This window comes from Carassius carassius, chromosome 48 (genome assembly GCF_963082965.1).
Source record: "Carassius carassius chromosome 48, fCarCar2.1, whole genome shotgun sequence".
In the NCBI taxonomy this organism is placed as follows: Eukaryota; Metazoa; Chordata; class Actinopteri; order Cypriniformes; family Cyprinidae; genus Carassius; species Carassius carassius.
The window spans coordinates 7,376,460-7,395,287 of record NC_081802.1 but is presented as its reverse complement, the minus strand read 5'-3'; the positions used below and the strand labels follow the sequence as shown (position 1 = coordinate 7,395,287).

At 37.6% G+C, this 18,828-nt stretch overlaps 1 protein-coding gene across 1 annotated transcript in view; it reads left to right on the top strand.

The window, feature by feature from the left end:
- The window catches only part of LOC132131342 (protein phosphatase 1 regulatory subunit 29-like), a 63,646-nt gene extending 45,474 nt beyond the window's left edge, over nt 1-18,172 (top strand). The window contains exon 2 of the mRNA XM_059543362.1: nt 14,343-18,172. Coding sequence (XP_059399345.1) covers nt 14,654-17,443 — 2,790 coding nt within the window. The 5' untranslated portion in view covers nt 14,343-14,653 and the 3' untranslated portion in view covers nt 17,444-18,172. The remainder of the gene's footprint in view (nt 1-14,342) is intronic.
- Nucleotides 18,173-18,828: the final 656 nt, after the last annotated feature.

Genomic DNA, 18,828 nt, shown 5'->3' with positions numbered 1-18,828 from the left:
TTATATTTTAAGGAATTATATGTTTAACAGTGTCACTTTGTCTGTTCCGCTTTTATTTTGAAAAGCGCCGTTTTTTCTTCTTCGGATGTTTTTTTTTTTTTGTAACGCTAAACTTTTTTTAAACCGCTATTCTCTCGTCACAATGTGGTGTTCACGTATCGTTGGAAGAATGGTAAAAACTTGTAACTACTTAAGTTATTTATCATGTTCATCCATTTGAATCTTGTAAAGAAAGAGTTTACATTGTGATTTACTTTATTATTTTTGTATTGCTCGTACATGTTATTTTTAAGAGCTCCGAACTGTGAGGGTGTGTCGAGCTAGAGCGCATGGTAGCTGATGGCAGAAACTCTTTGATTAGCGCCCTTGGAAAAGCAGAATGAGGTATGAAGGAAAATAGGTGGAGTTTGTATTATTATGAGAAGGGATATTGTTTAAGGAAAAGAGAATGTCAATACTTCATTTGTTTATGGGTTCATTGCACATGTCATCAATATAAAAACATATATTCTTTCTTTAAACAATTATAATATATTGTGTTTCATTTAAAAGAAGCATGTGATATTTCATTTGTCATGAAGGCTTAAACACATTTCATATTGGTCATTTGTTAAAATAATTTGTATTGGGTGTAAACATGATTAATATGTGAAGATGATTTATGTGCAAATTATTTGTGAAACTACATGGAAGCATTTTGTATTTCTGTTTATTCTGTAGTTTTCACGGTGTTCATGGTGCATGGTGCTCGATGAGAGGAAGAAATAAATTGACAACCGTTTGAATCTCTCTGCGTCTTGATCAATATATATCCGAGGGGCTGCTACAACATGAATAAAAAAAAAAACACAGTTGAAAGCGTACCGAGCCACAGAAGAGACACTGTTTCTCAAGTGCTTTCCGTGAGCATGATTCAAGATGGAGTGAACATGGACAAAGGCGTTTCACACAAGAAATTTTTAGTTTTTGTATAATCGCTGTTGGACATTGTTAATAGGCTACTACAGAAAAATACTAAAAATGCCTATTCAATAGTTGAAGAAACACCAAACACTCCTCCAACTGGCTTGATAGTGCCATTTAAAGTAGCACTTTGTTAGTTAATTAACACATAAAGCTCAGGGTTATTTCTGTAAATGAGACTTCCTGAAAGCCTGATTTAATCTATAGCCAAATCCAAAGGCAGTGTTTGAGTTTTCAACAGAGGAAATGTTTGGTTGAACATTAAAAGATGAACCATGGTGGTTTTTCTGACATACTTTAGATTGGCATCAATAAGCAAATAAGCGCATTAAAGATATTAGTGTTTATGCGCTACAGATCGGTTTATGTATAATTACGGCTTTACACATGAGCCATGAAATCTTGTTGTTTTTTTATCTACATATTTATTTTTAAAACTGTAAATACTGTCTCTGTGCCAGTTGTTTCATCCTGACCAGCTTGACACAGCAACAGTGGCTCAGCCAATGGTGTGAGTTTGGAGGCGGGGCTTTCTCTGACCAATGGCAGATTGTTTGCCTTTATTTTTGCAATTCTGTTTGGTGTTGCTAGACGCACACGTAATACTTTCTTCACATTTAAGTTAGTCAGTTAAACCATGATAAGTATCCACTTTTCTTACTTGTGGAAATGGCTGTTACTATTACTTATGCTGCTTTGACAATTTTGACATAATCTTGTTGGCGCTTCGGAAATTAATTTATACCTAAAATTGTGTGATTTACTGAGGCAAAAAAAAAAAAAATCCCTTCATGTTGAAAAGGGCTGTCGCATCATGGCAGAGAGTTTTGCACAGTCAAGCACCACTCAGAAAATGTTAAAATCTTCATTTAGTTATTTCATCACAGGAATCCTCAAATGTTGAACATTTATTCATAACACTGTAAATTTCACCCATATTTCATGTAGCATTATGTCAGTGGGTGTTTTAATTTTCACAGTTTCACTTCATAGAGAGACTCCGCTAAGGACTAGTGCGACTTTGCCAAAGTGAGACGCCGCTCTTAGTTAAGTTAAAAAGGAAGTGTGCGGAAAAGAGATGCTCTTCTTCATGATTAGCCCACCTGGCGCGATGTGAATGTCGTCTTTGCCTTGAGGGAGTATGCGATGAAAAGACTGTCCTGGATCTTTCCTTTCTTGTTCGATTCGGGGTTGAAGAGAAGTTTGAGCCTGACAGATGTTTAGAAAAATTAAAGCACACACACAAACATATGGAAACAATGTGTCCACATGAACGTTCCCCCCACTGTTCAACACAGCACACTGTCGGCACTCATTCATTCATCTTCTATAATGAGGAAAAAAATTTAATAAAATAAAAAAACAGTTGGCAAATTAAAACTCCTTTTGTTTTTCAGTCACCTGAAGAAAATAGGAAAATGATTCCCTACATTCAGCATATTTTGAACATCCTTCTGGCATTATTTTATTTTATTTTCAATTGCTGCAGTTCTGGCCTTTATATATATTATATTATATTATATTATATAATTATTTAATAATCTGAAAGGAAACATCCTATAGACATATTGCAGATGAGCAAACACTCAAAAAAATATGTCTTGCTGATGGACGTCTCCGTGATATGTTCGAAAGTTGATTCATCTATTTATTTGAATATTCACAAGGCCACACTAGGCCAGTGCTCTATTGGAATTGTTTATATACAGTGCAGTCAGAGTATGAAAATAACACTGTTAGCAGTGTAGATTGGCTTAGCTAACTACAGTTTGCAAAGCTAAAACAGCAGTATAATCTCTCATTATAAAGTCTTTTTAAAGGAAAAGTCTGAAGTCTTGCATAATTTATGCATTCTTTTGGTATTTAAACCATGAAGGAATGACTTTATTTTTATTTGTGGAACACAAACTGAGATGTTTAGATGAATGTGCTATTTGCTCTTTTCCATGCCAATTCAAAGAATAAGAACTGGAGTTTTAAAGCTTCAAAAAGTAGCGGAATAACCTTTGTCTGTTTAGTTTTAGAAGTCAGTGAATGACGAAACAAATGCAACATTACATATCATCAAAAGTTATTTTTTTTTTTTATTTTTTTTTTATGAAAGCAGCAGTGTAATACTCACTGGCATTGTAAGTCATACAGAGGAGAAGATGACAGCCATGTTAATAATAAGCATTGCTTTGACTGATGGCCTCTATTTCGACACTCTGTGATCATTCACTCCATTCACTCATCTATTCTTTACCTGCTCAATTTTTTTCTGATTACACTTTCTTTTATTCATGAGACTTCATTGCTCTGTTTGAGTTTCAATAGATCTAAAGTAAACCTCTGTCGCGAGATGATTTTATCTATGTGACTGAAGGCGGAAAATGATCAGTGATGGATTTCGGAAAGGGGTAATTTTATAAATGGTTGATTGTTTTATTCACTGACAAGGTTATGTGTCACAAAGGATCATGAGATGTGCAGAGATATTCATCATGAGCTACTGTGAAAGGAAAATCCCTGCTGTTTACCAAGATGTAGATAAGATGTTTCTTTAATGGAACAGGTTTTGAGAAATGTAACTTTACATCACTTACTCACCAATGGATCCTCTGCAGTAAATGGGTGCCGTTAGAGTGAGAGTCCAAACAGCTGATAAAAACATCACAATTATCCACAAGACACAAGTCCATCGATTAGCATCTTGTGAAGCAAAGAGCTGCAAATTTGTAAGAAACAAGTTCATCATTATGCCTTTTTAATTTGAGTTTTTATGAGCTGTTTGGACTTTCTTTCTGACGGTACCCATTCACTGCAGAGGATCCATTGGTGAGCAAGTGACACAATGTTAAGATTCTCCAAATCTTATCCGATGAAGAAACAAACTTAAACATGGGTGGTTTGAGGCTGAGTTCATTTTTAGCAATTTTCGGCATTTATATTTTATGAAGAAAAAAAATGGCAGCATGATCTTTCGGCTAAATACTTCCTATTGTGCTCCATGGAAGAAAACAGTGTTATTTGTGTTTTTAAAAAAGAATGGACCTCTTCTTATAATGAAATCTCATAACGTTATTGGTCTTATGAAAACTAAAGGTATAAAATTCAGCATGTAGATTTACTGTTGAATGTTCAGACGCTTTATGAATATGTAATGTAAGAAGTAGTAAAGAAAAGATCAAATTAAAAATAAAAAGTGATCCATGTGATGAACAGATGCACTTTAAAAAGCACATAGAGGGGAAAAAGCAACAGCTCTGTGGGTCTACAGCTCTAAAGTCTGGTTGCGTTAACATGTTAGCTTCTAACCAATGTGACTTGCTGGAGAACACATGTTGACTATCACCAAGAATCAGTGCTTCGTTATAGATTCACAGCAACTCCAGACAATTGCCTCCCATCCTCTGGCAAGATGGGTTTTTCTTGGAAATGCCTTTTGTGTTTTCTTGTCTACTTAGTTAGTAGTTGATATATAATATCTCTGTATGGTACACCAATTTCCAAAGAAACCTATACCATGTTCTAAGGCCACAAAACTTACATTTCTGTTGAATTCAAGTGACCAACAAATGAGCAGAATCCTCATGGGGAACCTTTTCACCCTCACATGAAACTTCTGATCGCTCGGATGCCTATGGAAGAACTCTGTTTCGTTCACACAACTTGGACAAGCAATGGTAAATGTGACTGTACATTTACGGTCAAATTCCACCATGATCACAGCCCCTGGAGCAAATTTGGGGTAATTCTGGCTCTATGCTACACTTGTACAAACTTATGAATCATTTATTCTGGCATTCAAACCTGCAACCTTTCCACTCTAGATTGTTAATTACTAAGCCACACCACCACACAAATTAGTATCGAACTACCCCAATCTGCCGTCGTCAGGTGTATTGGCTGTTTCATCATAGTCTACAATCACTGCCAAGCAGCTTCAGCCAAATTTATAGTGTCTCAACTAGTATGGACAGAAATGCAAGCCCGCAAGGATATAGAGCTCAAAGTGGATCAGGAATCTTTCGGGTGGCAGATAACCTTCACGGAACGCTTCCTCTTTGCTGGTCCTGCCTCTCCGAATCCCAATGTTTTGTTAGCCTGTCTCATGGGAAGGGTGGATGAAACATGACAAGACTCTGCGCCCAGCACAAATGAGTGCATCAACCCTTCCAACGCAGCCTATGGCCAAACATGACCTACATTCTGTCTGCTGTGAGCAGAAACTGTGTGTTTATGCAGCTGTGTTCTGTGTATAGTGTTCTCTGCATTCTCACTTTTTTTTTTTTTTTTCTTTCTTCCTCAGTTGTGAACACCTTGTGATTTTGTTGAGATCTACTGGTTTTCAGCTCACTTCAATTTGTGGACTGAAATGCAAGCAGATATTTAAATCACACTACATCGCCGAAAATATAAGGATATTACTATTAATTTTGACTTTTTCTTTTGCTCTTCGTTTGATCAGTTTTTTAAATTTTGATGAAAGCAAATGTTTTCAAAAAAATTTCCATTTTTGCATATATTTTTTTTTTATTTTGATTGTAAACTGAAAAATACAAATAAGTTAATACAAATATTTTACCTTTAAATTTTACATTTTATTATTACATTTAAACTAAAATAAATATTTGAGTTTAATTTAGTAAAAAAAAAAAAAAAGTTTAATATTTTCATAATTTTTACCAATAAATAACTTCAGTATAATTGATTTTGTTATCATTATGGGTGTGAACCGGTTTTTGGACATTCTGTAATGTGCATGTAAATTAGTTATAAGTCCACTTGTGCATTTTATTAATTTTATTCAAATGTAAATTGTAATTTTTACATTGTAGACAGAGGTGGACAGAGTACACAGTTGCATTACTTGAGTTAAAGTACAGATACCCCTTGCAAAATTTTACTCCAGTAAAAGTAAAAGTACTACAGTCAGATGTCTACTTAAGTAAAAGTATCGAAGTACTTGTTTTTAAAAGTACTTGAGTATCAAGAGTACAAGAGTACATTTTTACCATGTTGCTTTATTTAACATTTCTCACTTGCCCACAAGGCAATAGCGTAATGGCAACGCTCTGACAAACCTCTGCTAGAGTTTAATGGATTTTTTTGCACCCACATTTGAACCTGACTGTGTTAAACACACCACATACTCAAGAACATCAAAGAAATTGCTCAGCTTACATTAATGTGTAATATCAGAAAAGCAAATTCAGCTAACAATTGTGTGTACATGTGAGTTTCTCTGTTTTTTCATCAATCAAATCAATAAACCTAAACCAGCAAAGAAAGCAATATTGCAATGTTATGACACACCTCTGAATCTGACCGTGTTATACACGCAACATAGAAGAGAAAATAATAATGATTAAAGAAAATCATTATGTCAAAGTGTTTAGGTCAGCGTACAAAGAAAGGAAAAATTTAATTCAGCTCATTTGAGTGACAGTATTAAGCACCTTCCTCTCACATTGGCATACAGACAAAGGCAGGAGAAAATACTTTCAGCTGAATAACACCATTCTCACACACACAACCTAGGTGTGACAACTCTGTGTGTCTGTGTGTGTGTTTTCATCTGGACGGTGAATCCGTACATTTTCTGAAAATATGATGTCATCAGCCCACGTCTCGCCCCTAGTCAAACACCACTACGTCACGTAACAGCAACAAAAACATGAACAAACACTGAACGATTGTATTTTTAATTAACTAACATTAACACGGATTAATAAATGTATTGTTCCATGTTCGTTTGTGTACCACGCGCAAGGTTTGAGCAAGACCATGTTTTCTTTCTGTTTTAAGTATACTACATCGTTTTGTGGTTTCGTGTGGACGCGGATATTTCTTGAGACGAGGGAAAAAAAAGATCGGATTGGGGTAAGCTCCGTCTCTGGGTGGACGGGGCCGAAGAAGTAACGGGTACTTACGGTTATGGATAGAAACGTAGTGGAGTAAAGAGTACAATATTTGCCTCTCAAATGTACTTGAGTAAAGTCATGAGTACTCCCCAAAAATGATACTCAAGTATAGTACAGATCCCTCAAAATTGTACTTAAGTACTGTACGTACTCAAGTAAATTAAATCCGTTACTGTCCGGCTCTGATTGTAGATTTATATATTTGATTTATCTTGTGTATAGTATGTGTTTGGATGAGTTAACTCATTAGTGAAGCATTGTTTTTTTTTTTTATTAGTTTACTATCTTTGATTATAATTTGGATTATTTCAAGCAATCATATTCTTTTATATGTTTTCTTCGTTAGTGTGTTGTTGATACCTTGCAGGGTCTTTTTTCCCTCTTATTTGGTCAACAGTAGATCAAGTTTCACAGTTCAGATTGGTGAATTATAACAATTATGCACTTTTTAGTTTTTTTCTTCTTTGTCCTTGATAAAATAATGATAATAATATATGGTATCAAATATTTTTTGTCAGTAATTTATTTGACACGATTAACACTTGCATCCATATGCAAAATGGCCACATATTGTAAATAATTTGAGTGTAGTTACTACTGTAGCATTTGAGTTAAAGTGCTTGCACTACTCTGTTTGGGTTTACTTTAAAACGTTACTTGGAATACCCCAAAGACATGCACAGATGCTTTTAGCATCTCACAATGTCCCAAATCATGTACGATAAAACGGTTAATTAGCACTTGGAGTGCTTGTGATATTACCGCTTTTGTTAAATTAGGTACGATTGAGTGCTTCACAGAAGGCCACACGGGTGAAGCTTCTCTTTCAATGTACTTTGTCGTAAAATTGTGACTCACGAGCACTCAAGCCAGACAAGAGGTCGGTGATGAGCTGTTTTATCCTCACCGGCAGGTGGTTGTGCAGTATCACTCATTCCGGGGTAGGAAAGAAGAGGTTGAAGAGGTTTCCACAGGCCAGGACAGAAGTATGCACTTATGACTATTTATGAGACTTCACCGTTTTACCTGATGCTAAATTACGTCAGATTCCTTCCTGTGTGGCATAAAGTTCAGAGTAGCTACATACAATGACTGGGTAAAAAAAGCATCAGTTTTCAAAGATGTCAAGGATGGATTTTGGCCCAATACACAAAAGACAGGATATAGACAGATGCGTGAATGTATACTTTATATAAGAAAGGTGTTTCGTGTTGAAATCCTGACCAATCAGCATCCAGGACCAGAATTTTGCTTTTTATATTGTGTTAATGCACACATTTACCCACGCTTGAATGTCTGTGTACCGTGTTTTGGCCACTTTACATGTAAGTCAAATGGCATGTTTCTATCTAAATAGTTGGCCAGAATAATCTGGAGAGACTGTAAATCATAATTTCTCACTATATGTTTAAATATCACAATAGCCTATGATCGGGTATGTTCCCTTCTCCATTGCTGATGTACATGCAGCTTCATTGGTCTTTATTAGCAACCTTTCCCTCAGGGCAGAATGTGAAGAGACAGAAAGAGTGTAGAGATGTTGTATTTTCACCTCTGTTACTTTAACATGTCTACCTCAGGGTACCTACCAAGGAAAAGAAAGTTCCTCCATACAGACATGGTTAGGTGTAGTAGGTAGTATAGCTAGTCACATATTTATTATAATTTTTTTTTATCATTGTTTTACATTTTTTGAAGAAATGTGAGTGGTTTTTAAATTACTTATTTTAGGCTGAATTTTCAGCCCTGTTGACGAATGATGCTATTTGACCTTTATAAATATTAACAAATATGTTTCATAATATTTGTAAAATAATATTCTAACGCAATTAATTTATTAATTCATTACTAACAAAACCACGCAAGTTTAAACTACATTCAATCAGTGGCTTTTTGGTAATTTTGGAAACGGTTGCAAAAACATATATTTTTTTTTTTTTAAGGCTAAATTGCAACAGCACTGTTACACACATTTTTTAAGCATAATAATGCTATAATAATATAGCGTTTTTTATAACTATATAATTTTTCTTCTAAATATAAAAAAGAAAATACTACAAATTGACTTTTGTTATTTAAACTGTATATTAAAATTATTTTAAAGGTTTGCAATGCATTTAGGCAGTTATGATTTTTTCTAAAAAATGGTCAATCACTGACCATTTGTCTATTAACTACTTTAAGAGTTTCCGACACATCCTTTTGTACCCATTTTGTGGAAATCGCCAGGTGATAAAAGAGGCTATGCTGACAGGGCAATATCGCTGTGTGTTAGTGCAAAATCCTTCCTAACCCCATCGTGAATTTTAGTTGTTATTTAAAATCCTCTCCCTGCACTAAAATTCTGGCAAGCAAACTGGCATAAATGTTGCTGACACACTTTGCAAGAAACAGAGGAGCAGGGCGAGATGTATTAAGTTATAATATGAGGCAGAATTTAAAGGCACTTTGAAAAACCCAATCTTCTCAGTCAAGACCCGGAGGTTGAGAAGCCACTAATTATAATTCGGGAAGTTAAAGCTGCTGCATCCTCTGGGGCCTTGGTCCCATGTAGGTCATTGGATGTCAGAGCAACAGGGCACATTCTGAGCATTTGGACACAGACAAATTAGTTTTTTTTAGCTGTTTGAATGCCCCTTGTGGCTGCTTATGTCAGTTTTGCTCTCAGTTTTGATGTCTCAGACGACTGCCTCAGACAAAACAACTGAATTTACTATTTGAATGCATGCTGTGTATGTAGTGCGTTGGCAGGAAAACGGTGGGGTTTTCTTTGTCGGTACGTGAAAGGGAAATCAACACACTCTCTAAGATTGCTTCATGTTCTTCCCCTTCATCTGAAAAGTTTTCCCACTCCAGGCAGTCTATGTTGCTGCTGTTTGGAGATAAAATTTGTATTCTAACAAGTGCACACTGTGGTGGCTAAGGAGGAAAGAAGAAAAATCAAGTACTTAAAAGAGCTTGAAATGGCAAATTGCTATTTATTTATATAGTGGTTCAATGGATCATATTGTGGTTTTTGATTCACGGATCAGATAAGCATAAAAAAAATATTTAAAGCACAGAGAATAAGAATGCCGAGAAGGGTTTTTTGGGACAATCTTATGTGTATGTATCTCAAATGCAAGGAGACTTTAAATAGGAATCAATTCTGTATTTGCGCGCTGTCTGAAACACGTCGCTATGCTTGTGTGCGCTTTGGGTGTGTGCAGCTGCTGTGCACACTGAGAACAGCGTGTGAGTAACCAATTCTCTTTCAATCATAATTAATTAGTAATACAAAAAAAAAAAAAAAAAAAAAATCTGCGCACTCACTCACATAGATTCACACACGCCATACGGACACGCATGCAACACACGTATAATACAAGGTTTTTGCATACATATAATATGCATCTTCCCCACAACCCTAAACCTACCCATCCTATAGCATATACACGCCAAAGTCCATTTTTGTGTATCAGTACCTTCGTAAGATCGGGTTAGACAGATCCGAACTATAATTAAATTTAATAATTGAACATTTAATTTACATGAAATCATCAAATTGCCACCGGCATACAACAAACGAAAATACAGAATAATTACAACAATTATTAACGCACCATAAATAACATTGTGTCATATCATAGTGTTCCTGTAGCTCAACTGGTAGAGCGTTGTGCTATCAAGCGCAAGGTTGGGGGTTCGATTCCCCGGGAACACATGATAGGTAAAAATTGATAGCCTGAATACACTGTAAGTCACTTTGGATAAAAGCGTCTGCTAAATGCATGAATTAAAATTTGATATCTATGCACATTTTTCCCAGAATGTTCTTGCGACCCAGTTGCAACTCTTCCACTGCCCAGTACTGGGTCATGCCCCATGATTGGGGACCTCTGACCTTGTTCACCTCAAAAATTACAAGAATTAAGATTGTTTTCAAACAGGTTTTCTAAACACATCTACCATCGGTCAACAAAAAAGATAGCTCTGCTCCAAAATCATGCCATTGGCTGAGTCACAGTCACTATGCTGGGCTGATCTGAGCAAACAAACAGAGTAAGATTTTGATAACTCTGTACTCGATAGTTGTCTCTGCAGATTAAGTTGGAGATAGAAGTATAAAGAAATGACATGCTTCAGCTTTAAATAAGGCTTTAGCTTGAACTATCAAAACCTGCACAGGTCATTGCTTTTTGTTAGGTGAGTTAAAGGCCAAGTGTAAAGGCCAACATATACATACGATGTGACAACCACATGCATTGCCCCCCTCACCTCAAAAGAACCAACAGGTAAGGTGGACTTCTAGCTTCACTTGCCTCGTGTTAATTTTTGTGCCATTTTGAAGAAAGTTTCCCATCACTTAACACTCATAGCACCTCGTTTGACCTTGCTAGCCAAAGCATTTGCCTGATTTTTTTTTTCTGCATATAATGGTCTGAGTATATCTTATGTCATTGGTTTTCTCTTTGACTCTCTCTCTTCCCCAAGAGGTTCAACTTTAGACGATAAAGTCTCTAAAGTAACTCCTAGTCTGGTCCACCTGCTTTCAAAAACTGTAATTAGCATTAGCCTCTGGTCCTAATTAAATCGTAGATACGCTGTGTGATAACTCGACGTGAGAAAACGGAAAGGGTTTCGGGACTCCACAAAAGCCCAAAGCTTGGTGGAATAAAGGAAGAAAGAGATGGTCTTAATTGTTTCCTTGCTGTTGCTAGCACATGCTATTTTTGTCTTTTGAAAGGACAGAAATGATAAATTGCTAGCATACAATGGCGCCGTTAAAAGACAAGACAGGAAGGAAGAACAAGGATAGAAATGCTAGCACATAGTGAATATAACTTCACCTAAGCGCAGATGCATCATTCCCATTTAAACATAGGTTTGATTTTTGAGCTAAGTGGATTTTGTATGCAAAATGTATTTGCATCTTTGATTTATATAAAGCTGTTAAAAAAAACGTTCTCCTATACCAGAAAAGAACTCAAAGTTAGTAATGTTTAGCTTGATTTCTCAAAAAATGTCTCAACGCTTTGGCACTTAACATACTCATATGATTGTGCAACTACTTGGTTGTTATTTTTTTTATTATATATATATATATCCCTCTTATGGTCACATTTTATCTCGTCTAGTTCCAATAGTGACACTAGTACCCTCTCACTCAGTAAAACCTTAGAATGGTGTTTCTTTTAAATTGTGGCATTACAACCCTACTGTGATAGTACATTTGGGAGATCTTTCATCTCTTGTAGTATTACTTCATTTAAATATCTGAAAGCCAAATGGCCCTTCAGTCAGTGGTGTGCTTGGAGAAGTTGTTTTTAATGAATCCAGCAGGGACTGATAGTTATTTTATTTGTTAAAATATTGCTATGAGGACTCTACTGTAATATTGGGGTGACCTTGTATTTGGACAGACCTTCTCAGTGTGGAACAGTACTGGTGTAGTGTTTGCTCTAGGCACTAGTGAGTAGACTAAGTAATTAGATCTTTATATGATGGGGTCAGAGCTCAGTGAACAAAGGGATGGAAATGAGCTGATGTGACTGGGGATGAGAAAGAGGTTAAACTGCTTGCATTGAAAGCTATAAAGAGAAGAACAGAATGTATATGGTTGATCAGGGGATAGTTGTCACAAAGAGAAATTTTCATAAAAGATGGATCTCAATAATTTTAAGATTTTGAAACAAAATTCATTTAAAATAGAATTTACAGTGTAAAATGTACCAAAAATCTTGTTTATTTACAGATACCATTGTGACAACATGCCACACTATTAGTTCATTGGGTCTTCTATGAGATATCTTTATGAATCTGGTCAACAGGGGTGGAATTTTTTTAGATATTTTTCACACGTCAGCATTTAATACTTACGGCTGGAATTTTGAAAACCCTTAGCAAGCACCATTAATTCATAATTCTGTGTTTATCCCAGAACAATGTGGGGTATTAACATTTATTAGTTTGAAGGTGTTTGAGATATTCCACTGGGTGTAATATATTTTGACAGTTTAATGTGCAAAAATCATCTGGCATATATTGAAGTTACATTATGCAACTTGCAGGATAACTTTTATAATTATGGCTGTTTAAGTAGTGCTATGTAAAGCTTTTTTCTCATAAGCGGGGTAATTAATACTCCCTTTAGAATTACAACTCTTCACATTAAATTTGCATAAAAGTCTTCTGCGTTATTTGCATGCAATGAATGCATGTTTCCCTTGACATAACTAACATGTTTACACACATATATTCATAGCCATTCAAATAAACCCAGTTGCACACAAACATTCCTATCACATTTTCTTGGGCATAAGTTATATTTGTGAGTTTTTAAAGAGGCCGGTGTAAAAGAGTTTTAAAGCTCCTTAGCAAATGTTGTTTTTATGAAAAGACCAGCACACGTTTTAGTCTTGAGGGACTGAAGGATTGACAGATATGAGAGTATCGCGTGGTTATGACACACTCTGAGGGTCAGTGGTAAGTCAGTTGAGGAATTGAATCATCAATTTCAACCTTGAGTATAGGCACCAGGGGAAACATTTTTCTGTGAGGGCTTCAGGAATGAGAATGGACTATTATAAAATTGAATGGACAATATTTGTAGTCAATGAAACAGATTATTAAAATTTTGTTCTGTGTGAATTTAATTCAAATCATGAATTAAACATTTTATCAGCGGTTTCTCCATACAGAGGCAGTTTATAAAATGGACAAATTAGCATTAGCAGGAGGCCAGTTGAGCATTCTGTGATTTATTGGACAGATTTCTTTGAAGTAACATTAACATGAGGTTTGATGTCTATACTGTCAAACTCCTATAAAAAAAAAAAAAAAAAAAAAAAAAAATTATATATATATATATATATATATATAATAATATTTAAAATTGCTAATTCTTGTAATAAGAAGTGCTTGGAGAATATTGGTATTGAAGCATTTAGAGACTTTATTGCACTAACTAAAGCTTACCAGTGTAAATTTCTAAAACATTCTAGTGCATAACTTAAGTAACTCACACGCACATACAAACATGTGCATGCACACACACATACAAACACCTTACTGTTTTGTGAAGCCACTGTAGCTTTGCTATGAATCTGTTTTATAAAAAAGGAAGCCAACTTTCTGCAAAAGAGTGACTTATAGAATGGTGGTGTTTAGATAATGGTAATCCAAAATGAATTCACAGAGGCACTATAAACACTTAGTGACTTACAAAGACTAATGGTGGTTCTACATTCTGGTCCCTAATTATGCTGTCATTTATGCTTTCTTTTATAACAATTTTGAGGCTCCATTGTTTAGTTGTACCAATAAGGTTTTACATAATCAAACATAGCCGACTTATAAAACTACTGCAGTAAAGACAAAGTTTTAGAAATTTGACTACATAAGTGGTCTTCTAAATCTGGTTTTGTTTATAAATAAAGCATGAAAAACATTAATTTCTCAATTTTCTCTCCCCACCCTTTGTCTCTTGTACAGATCCAAAGACTGGCCGATTGAAAACATTGTTCATCGGTTCGAAAAAGGAGCAGTCAAGAAGTGAAAGACCATGAGTTAAAGCTGTGGCAAGAGATGCTATAAACCTATAACACGGACCACATAAAATGGGGACTATGTTTGGCATTATGGTCCCTGAACAGCTGTGACTGCCCTCAAGACACCTTTTCCCCTAAACCTGTGTCTTTGTAATCCTATTGGCCATCCATCTCCTGTGATCATTTTTCTTATTTTGAGCCCTAATCTCTTTCGTTTCCAACCTTGATCAAAACAAATCCAGTTTTTACTCCAAAATGGCTTGTGCCATAACTTGTGCTTTTCAACCTTCCTTTCTCATCCTTTCTCTTCCTATTTGTCTCCTTCTCCATGTACCTTCTTTTGTGAGGGGTGACTGCTGGCTAATTGAGGGGGATAAAGGCTATGTGTGGCTGGCAATCTGCAGTCAGAATCAGCCTCCATATGAGACAATCCCACAGCACATTAACAACACTGTCCATGATTTACGGCTGAATGAGAACAAGCTCAAAGCAATCTTCTTCATCTCCCTCAGCCGATTCACCAACCTCACTGACCTCAACCTCACCAAGAATGAAATCTCCTACATTGAGGATGGTGCGTTTGCGGGACAGGCCAATCTACAGGTCTTGCAGTTGGGATATAACAAGCTAACCAACCTCACCGAGGGGATGCTGCGAGGGCTGGGTCGAATGCAGTGCCTGTATCTGCAACATAACCTTATAGAGGTAATTGCAACCAATGCCTTCTGGGAGTGCCCAAGCCTTAGCAGTCTCGATCTTTCCTCTAACAAATTAGCAAAGCTGGATTCATCCACATTCACCATTTTGGGAGGACGGCTAATAGTGTGTGAACTGGCTGGAAATCCTTTCCATTGTGGCTGTGACTTGTACGGCTTCCTTATCTGGCTAGAGGCATTTGACAATGTCACTCACACATATGACAGGCTCCAGTGTGAGACCCCAAAAGAACTTTTTGGTTACCCTCTCCTGAGTCCTAGAGGTAATCAAGGAAGAAATGCTCGTTCTATCCTGTCATCCATGTGTAAAAATGGAGTTATTGTTAGTGGCATAACTGCCCTGCCTCCTGACTTAGACTCTTCTGGGATGGGGATAGATCTTTATGATCAGATGGGACCTTATCACCAGCCCACAGCTTCCTCAACCACAGACCCCACATACAGCCCCACCATTAAGTTGCAAACAGTCTCCCTATCTTCTGCATCCCTCTTGGTTCAAATACCCAAGCCCTACAGTAAGATGTATATTCTAGTGCAGTACAACCACACCTATGTGTCAGATGTCATGAACTTAAAGAACAAGAAAGAGATTGTCAGACTAAACAATTTAAAGCCCCACACAAATTATACCTATTGTGTTGCCTCCATTCGCAATTCCCAGCGATACAATCACACTTGTCTATATTTTGCAACTCGGGCTCCAGGGCCTGATGACTTGCGAGCAGCCCCTTCTACCACCACCCATTACATTATGACCATTCTAGGCTGCCTGTTTGGGATGGTCATTGTGTTGGGCTTGGTGTACTACTGCTTACGTAGGCGTCGAATGAATGAGGTAAAGGAAAAGTCTATTAGTGTTAAAAAAACTATCTTAGAGATGCGCTATGGGCCAGAAGCAGCTGCTGCAGCAGCCAAGGATCCTTCAACCTTGCAGAAACTCCATGACCAGTCCCTTCATCAACACCACCACGTGAAGTTGTCCCAATCAGCATCCTCCAGCTTGGGCGTCCTTCATAGTTCAGCCAACACCACCTCTTCTCGACTTTCTGCCCTTCCACAAGTGGAGAAGATGGCTACAGCTTTCTCAGAGGCCATGGTCACCAATAAAGGCAACTACATGGATGTAAGAACATCAGCAGGAGGAGAGGACAGAGTAAGAGATGGAGTTCTAACAGGGTCAGGGAATGAAATCACAAGGGATGAAAATAGGATTAATGTAGGAGATGACTCTGATGATGATGGCCAAGATTCAACATCGGAGATCTCAACTATCGCCAAGGAGGTGGACAAGGTAAATCAGATTATCAATAACTGCATTGATGCACTGAAACTAGACTCTGTAGCTGTTGTGGCAGCAGCTGCAGCCCCTGGAACTACAGTTGATAACACTGACTCTCCACCACCTCCTAGTGTCCCTTCATTAGCCAGGGGGTTAATTCCACTTTCCCCTACCATCACAGAGTCATGCCATATTATGTCGTCCCCTAAAATCCGTCCTCCACCCTCTGTTCCTCTTGTTTTGCCCCTTTCTGAGAGGCCTGGCATCAGTGGAGGTGGGTTTCTCTCCCCTCCCTACAGGGACCCACCCCCAGCTACAGCATCACGGCCGTTGCAAAGGCAACTCAGTGCAGATGCTGCAGTTGTTCCTATTAACTCTGTTAAAAATCGTTGCAGCGTTTCTTCCGGTGGCTCTGTAAGAAGTGCTCGGGTCTTCAGTCTGGATGTCCCAGACCCTCGTAGCACAGAGCCATGCAAGTACCCTGAGAAAGGCAGCCCTGTTCGGTGCGGGGAGCCACTGGAGAGGTTGCCCTTAATAGGGGTTCAGGGAGTCAGTAATGGCAGAGGAGATGGTGGCAGTGGGGGTGGAGGGGGAGCCGGTGGTGGCAGTGGTGGTTCGGGTGGGTGTGGTGTTGTGGTCGGAGGCGGGGGCAGCACAGCTCAGCAGCACCACTTGGAGGTGCACCCAGACTACCACTGCTCAGAGCACCGACACTCCTTCCCCGCCCTCTACTATGAGGGTGCCACTGACTCCCCTGCCCAGAAAGTCTCCTTTCTAAAGCCTCTCACTCGCACCAAGAAGGACACTGCCTATTCACAGCTTTCTCCCCGCCACCACAATTACTCAGGGTATTCCTCTAGCCCTGAGTACTCCTCAGAGAGCACTCTTAAAATCTGGGAGCGCTTCCGACCATACAAAAAAAGCCCCCGTGAAGAGGCCTACATAGCCGCTGGCCATGCTCTTCGAAAGAAAGTGCAGTTTGCAAAGGATGAGGATCTCCATGACATTCTGGACTACTGGAAGGGGGTGTCAGCACAGCAGAAACTGTGATGCTTGTTAGAGACATGACAGCAGGAGGAGAGGTTGTGGAGACAAAAACCGATGACTCTTGAGACAGCTCGACAGACTCCATCAGCAGGTGCTTTGGTCCCTATAGGCCACCACAGAGACAAGTGTTCTAAAAGAGACAAAATTAAGCAGGTGTTCCAAGCTCATTAAGTCATAGATAAGCAACCAACCAGAAATGCAGAGGAATGTGGCACTTAAAAAGGCATACAGTTTCAGTTTAGAATCCCTCCATATTACATTGTATACCACCTATGCTTTATTGTACTGTAGTTTGACAAGATAATAGTCTTAAATGAGGAATTTGTGGTTTTATTTTATAAATGCCTGAATATAATCTCTAGAGATGGTGGTAACTGGTGCCTGTGAAGATGATTGTTTTACCATATTAATTAGTAAGTAATTAGTAAGTGAATTTCGCTTGGCTAAAGCCACAGGTCAAAACATGTATATACTGTTCCCTCTCATTCCCTAATGTTTGCTCAAGCAAAGCATATTCATTGATTTGAGACACCTACACAAATTTTACACAGTATGTGTGGGACACAGTTATCAAACCAGAGGCAGTCATTTGGACATGCTTTATATTCAAGCAAGTGTGGCAATTCGATAAAACACACAATGTAAATTCCTTTTTGGCATTCATTTGTAGCACAGCCAGCCCAAGACATTTTCCCCTTCATTTGTAGTCTTTTGACAGTTTTTATTCTAAGAATGGAAGCTCTATGTCCCAATTTGATTTTACAAGTGGCAGCTAGATATAGACCCAGTGCAGTAATAGCCTGAAATACACAAGGTTTACAGTTGTGTATTAAATATTGAGGCATGTTACACAAAGAGTTTGCTTTGTTTAGCCTGTTAGGAGGCCAAATGCCAAAGCTCAATCCAAATGACACACTTTCGTAAAAAAAAAAAAACTAATTTGGAAGCTATAATTTCATGATGTGTTAAACATATATTTTCACAATAACTGTGTTGCTGGTGTTTGAGTAAAACTTTTCAATGACATATTAAGCTTATCACAGACACAGAAAACCTTGAACAGGCTTCAAATGTGTAAAATACGATATTTTATTTCATCATTGATTCCACAGATTCAGATACCATATTTGGATTTCAATGATTACTTGGTCAGGTCTTCTTTCATTGAATAGTATAGCAACTCTGCTGTTATTTTTCCTTATTGATCTGACCTTCTGTTTCCTGTTATAACCCACTTTCCTTGACCTAATGTCAGCTGTGGTCAAACTAGGGATGGTATGCAACAAATTCTATTATTTCTCATCTCATTTTTTAAGACCTTGTTATTGTCCTTGCATGGCTTTATAGGGAAAAATAATTAGTAATTTGCAGCATAGGAGTCGAGAGGT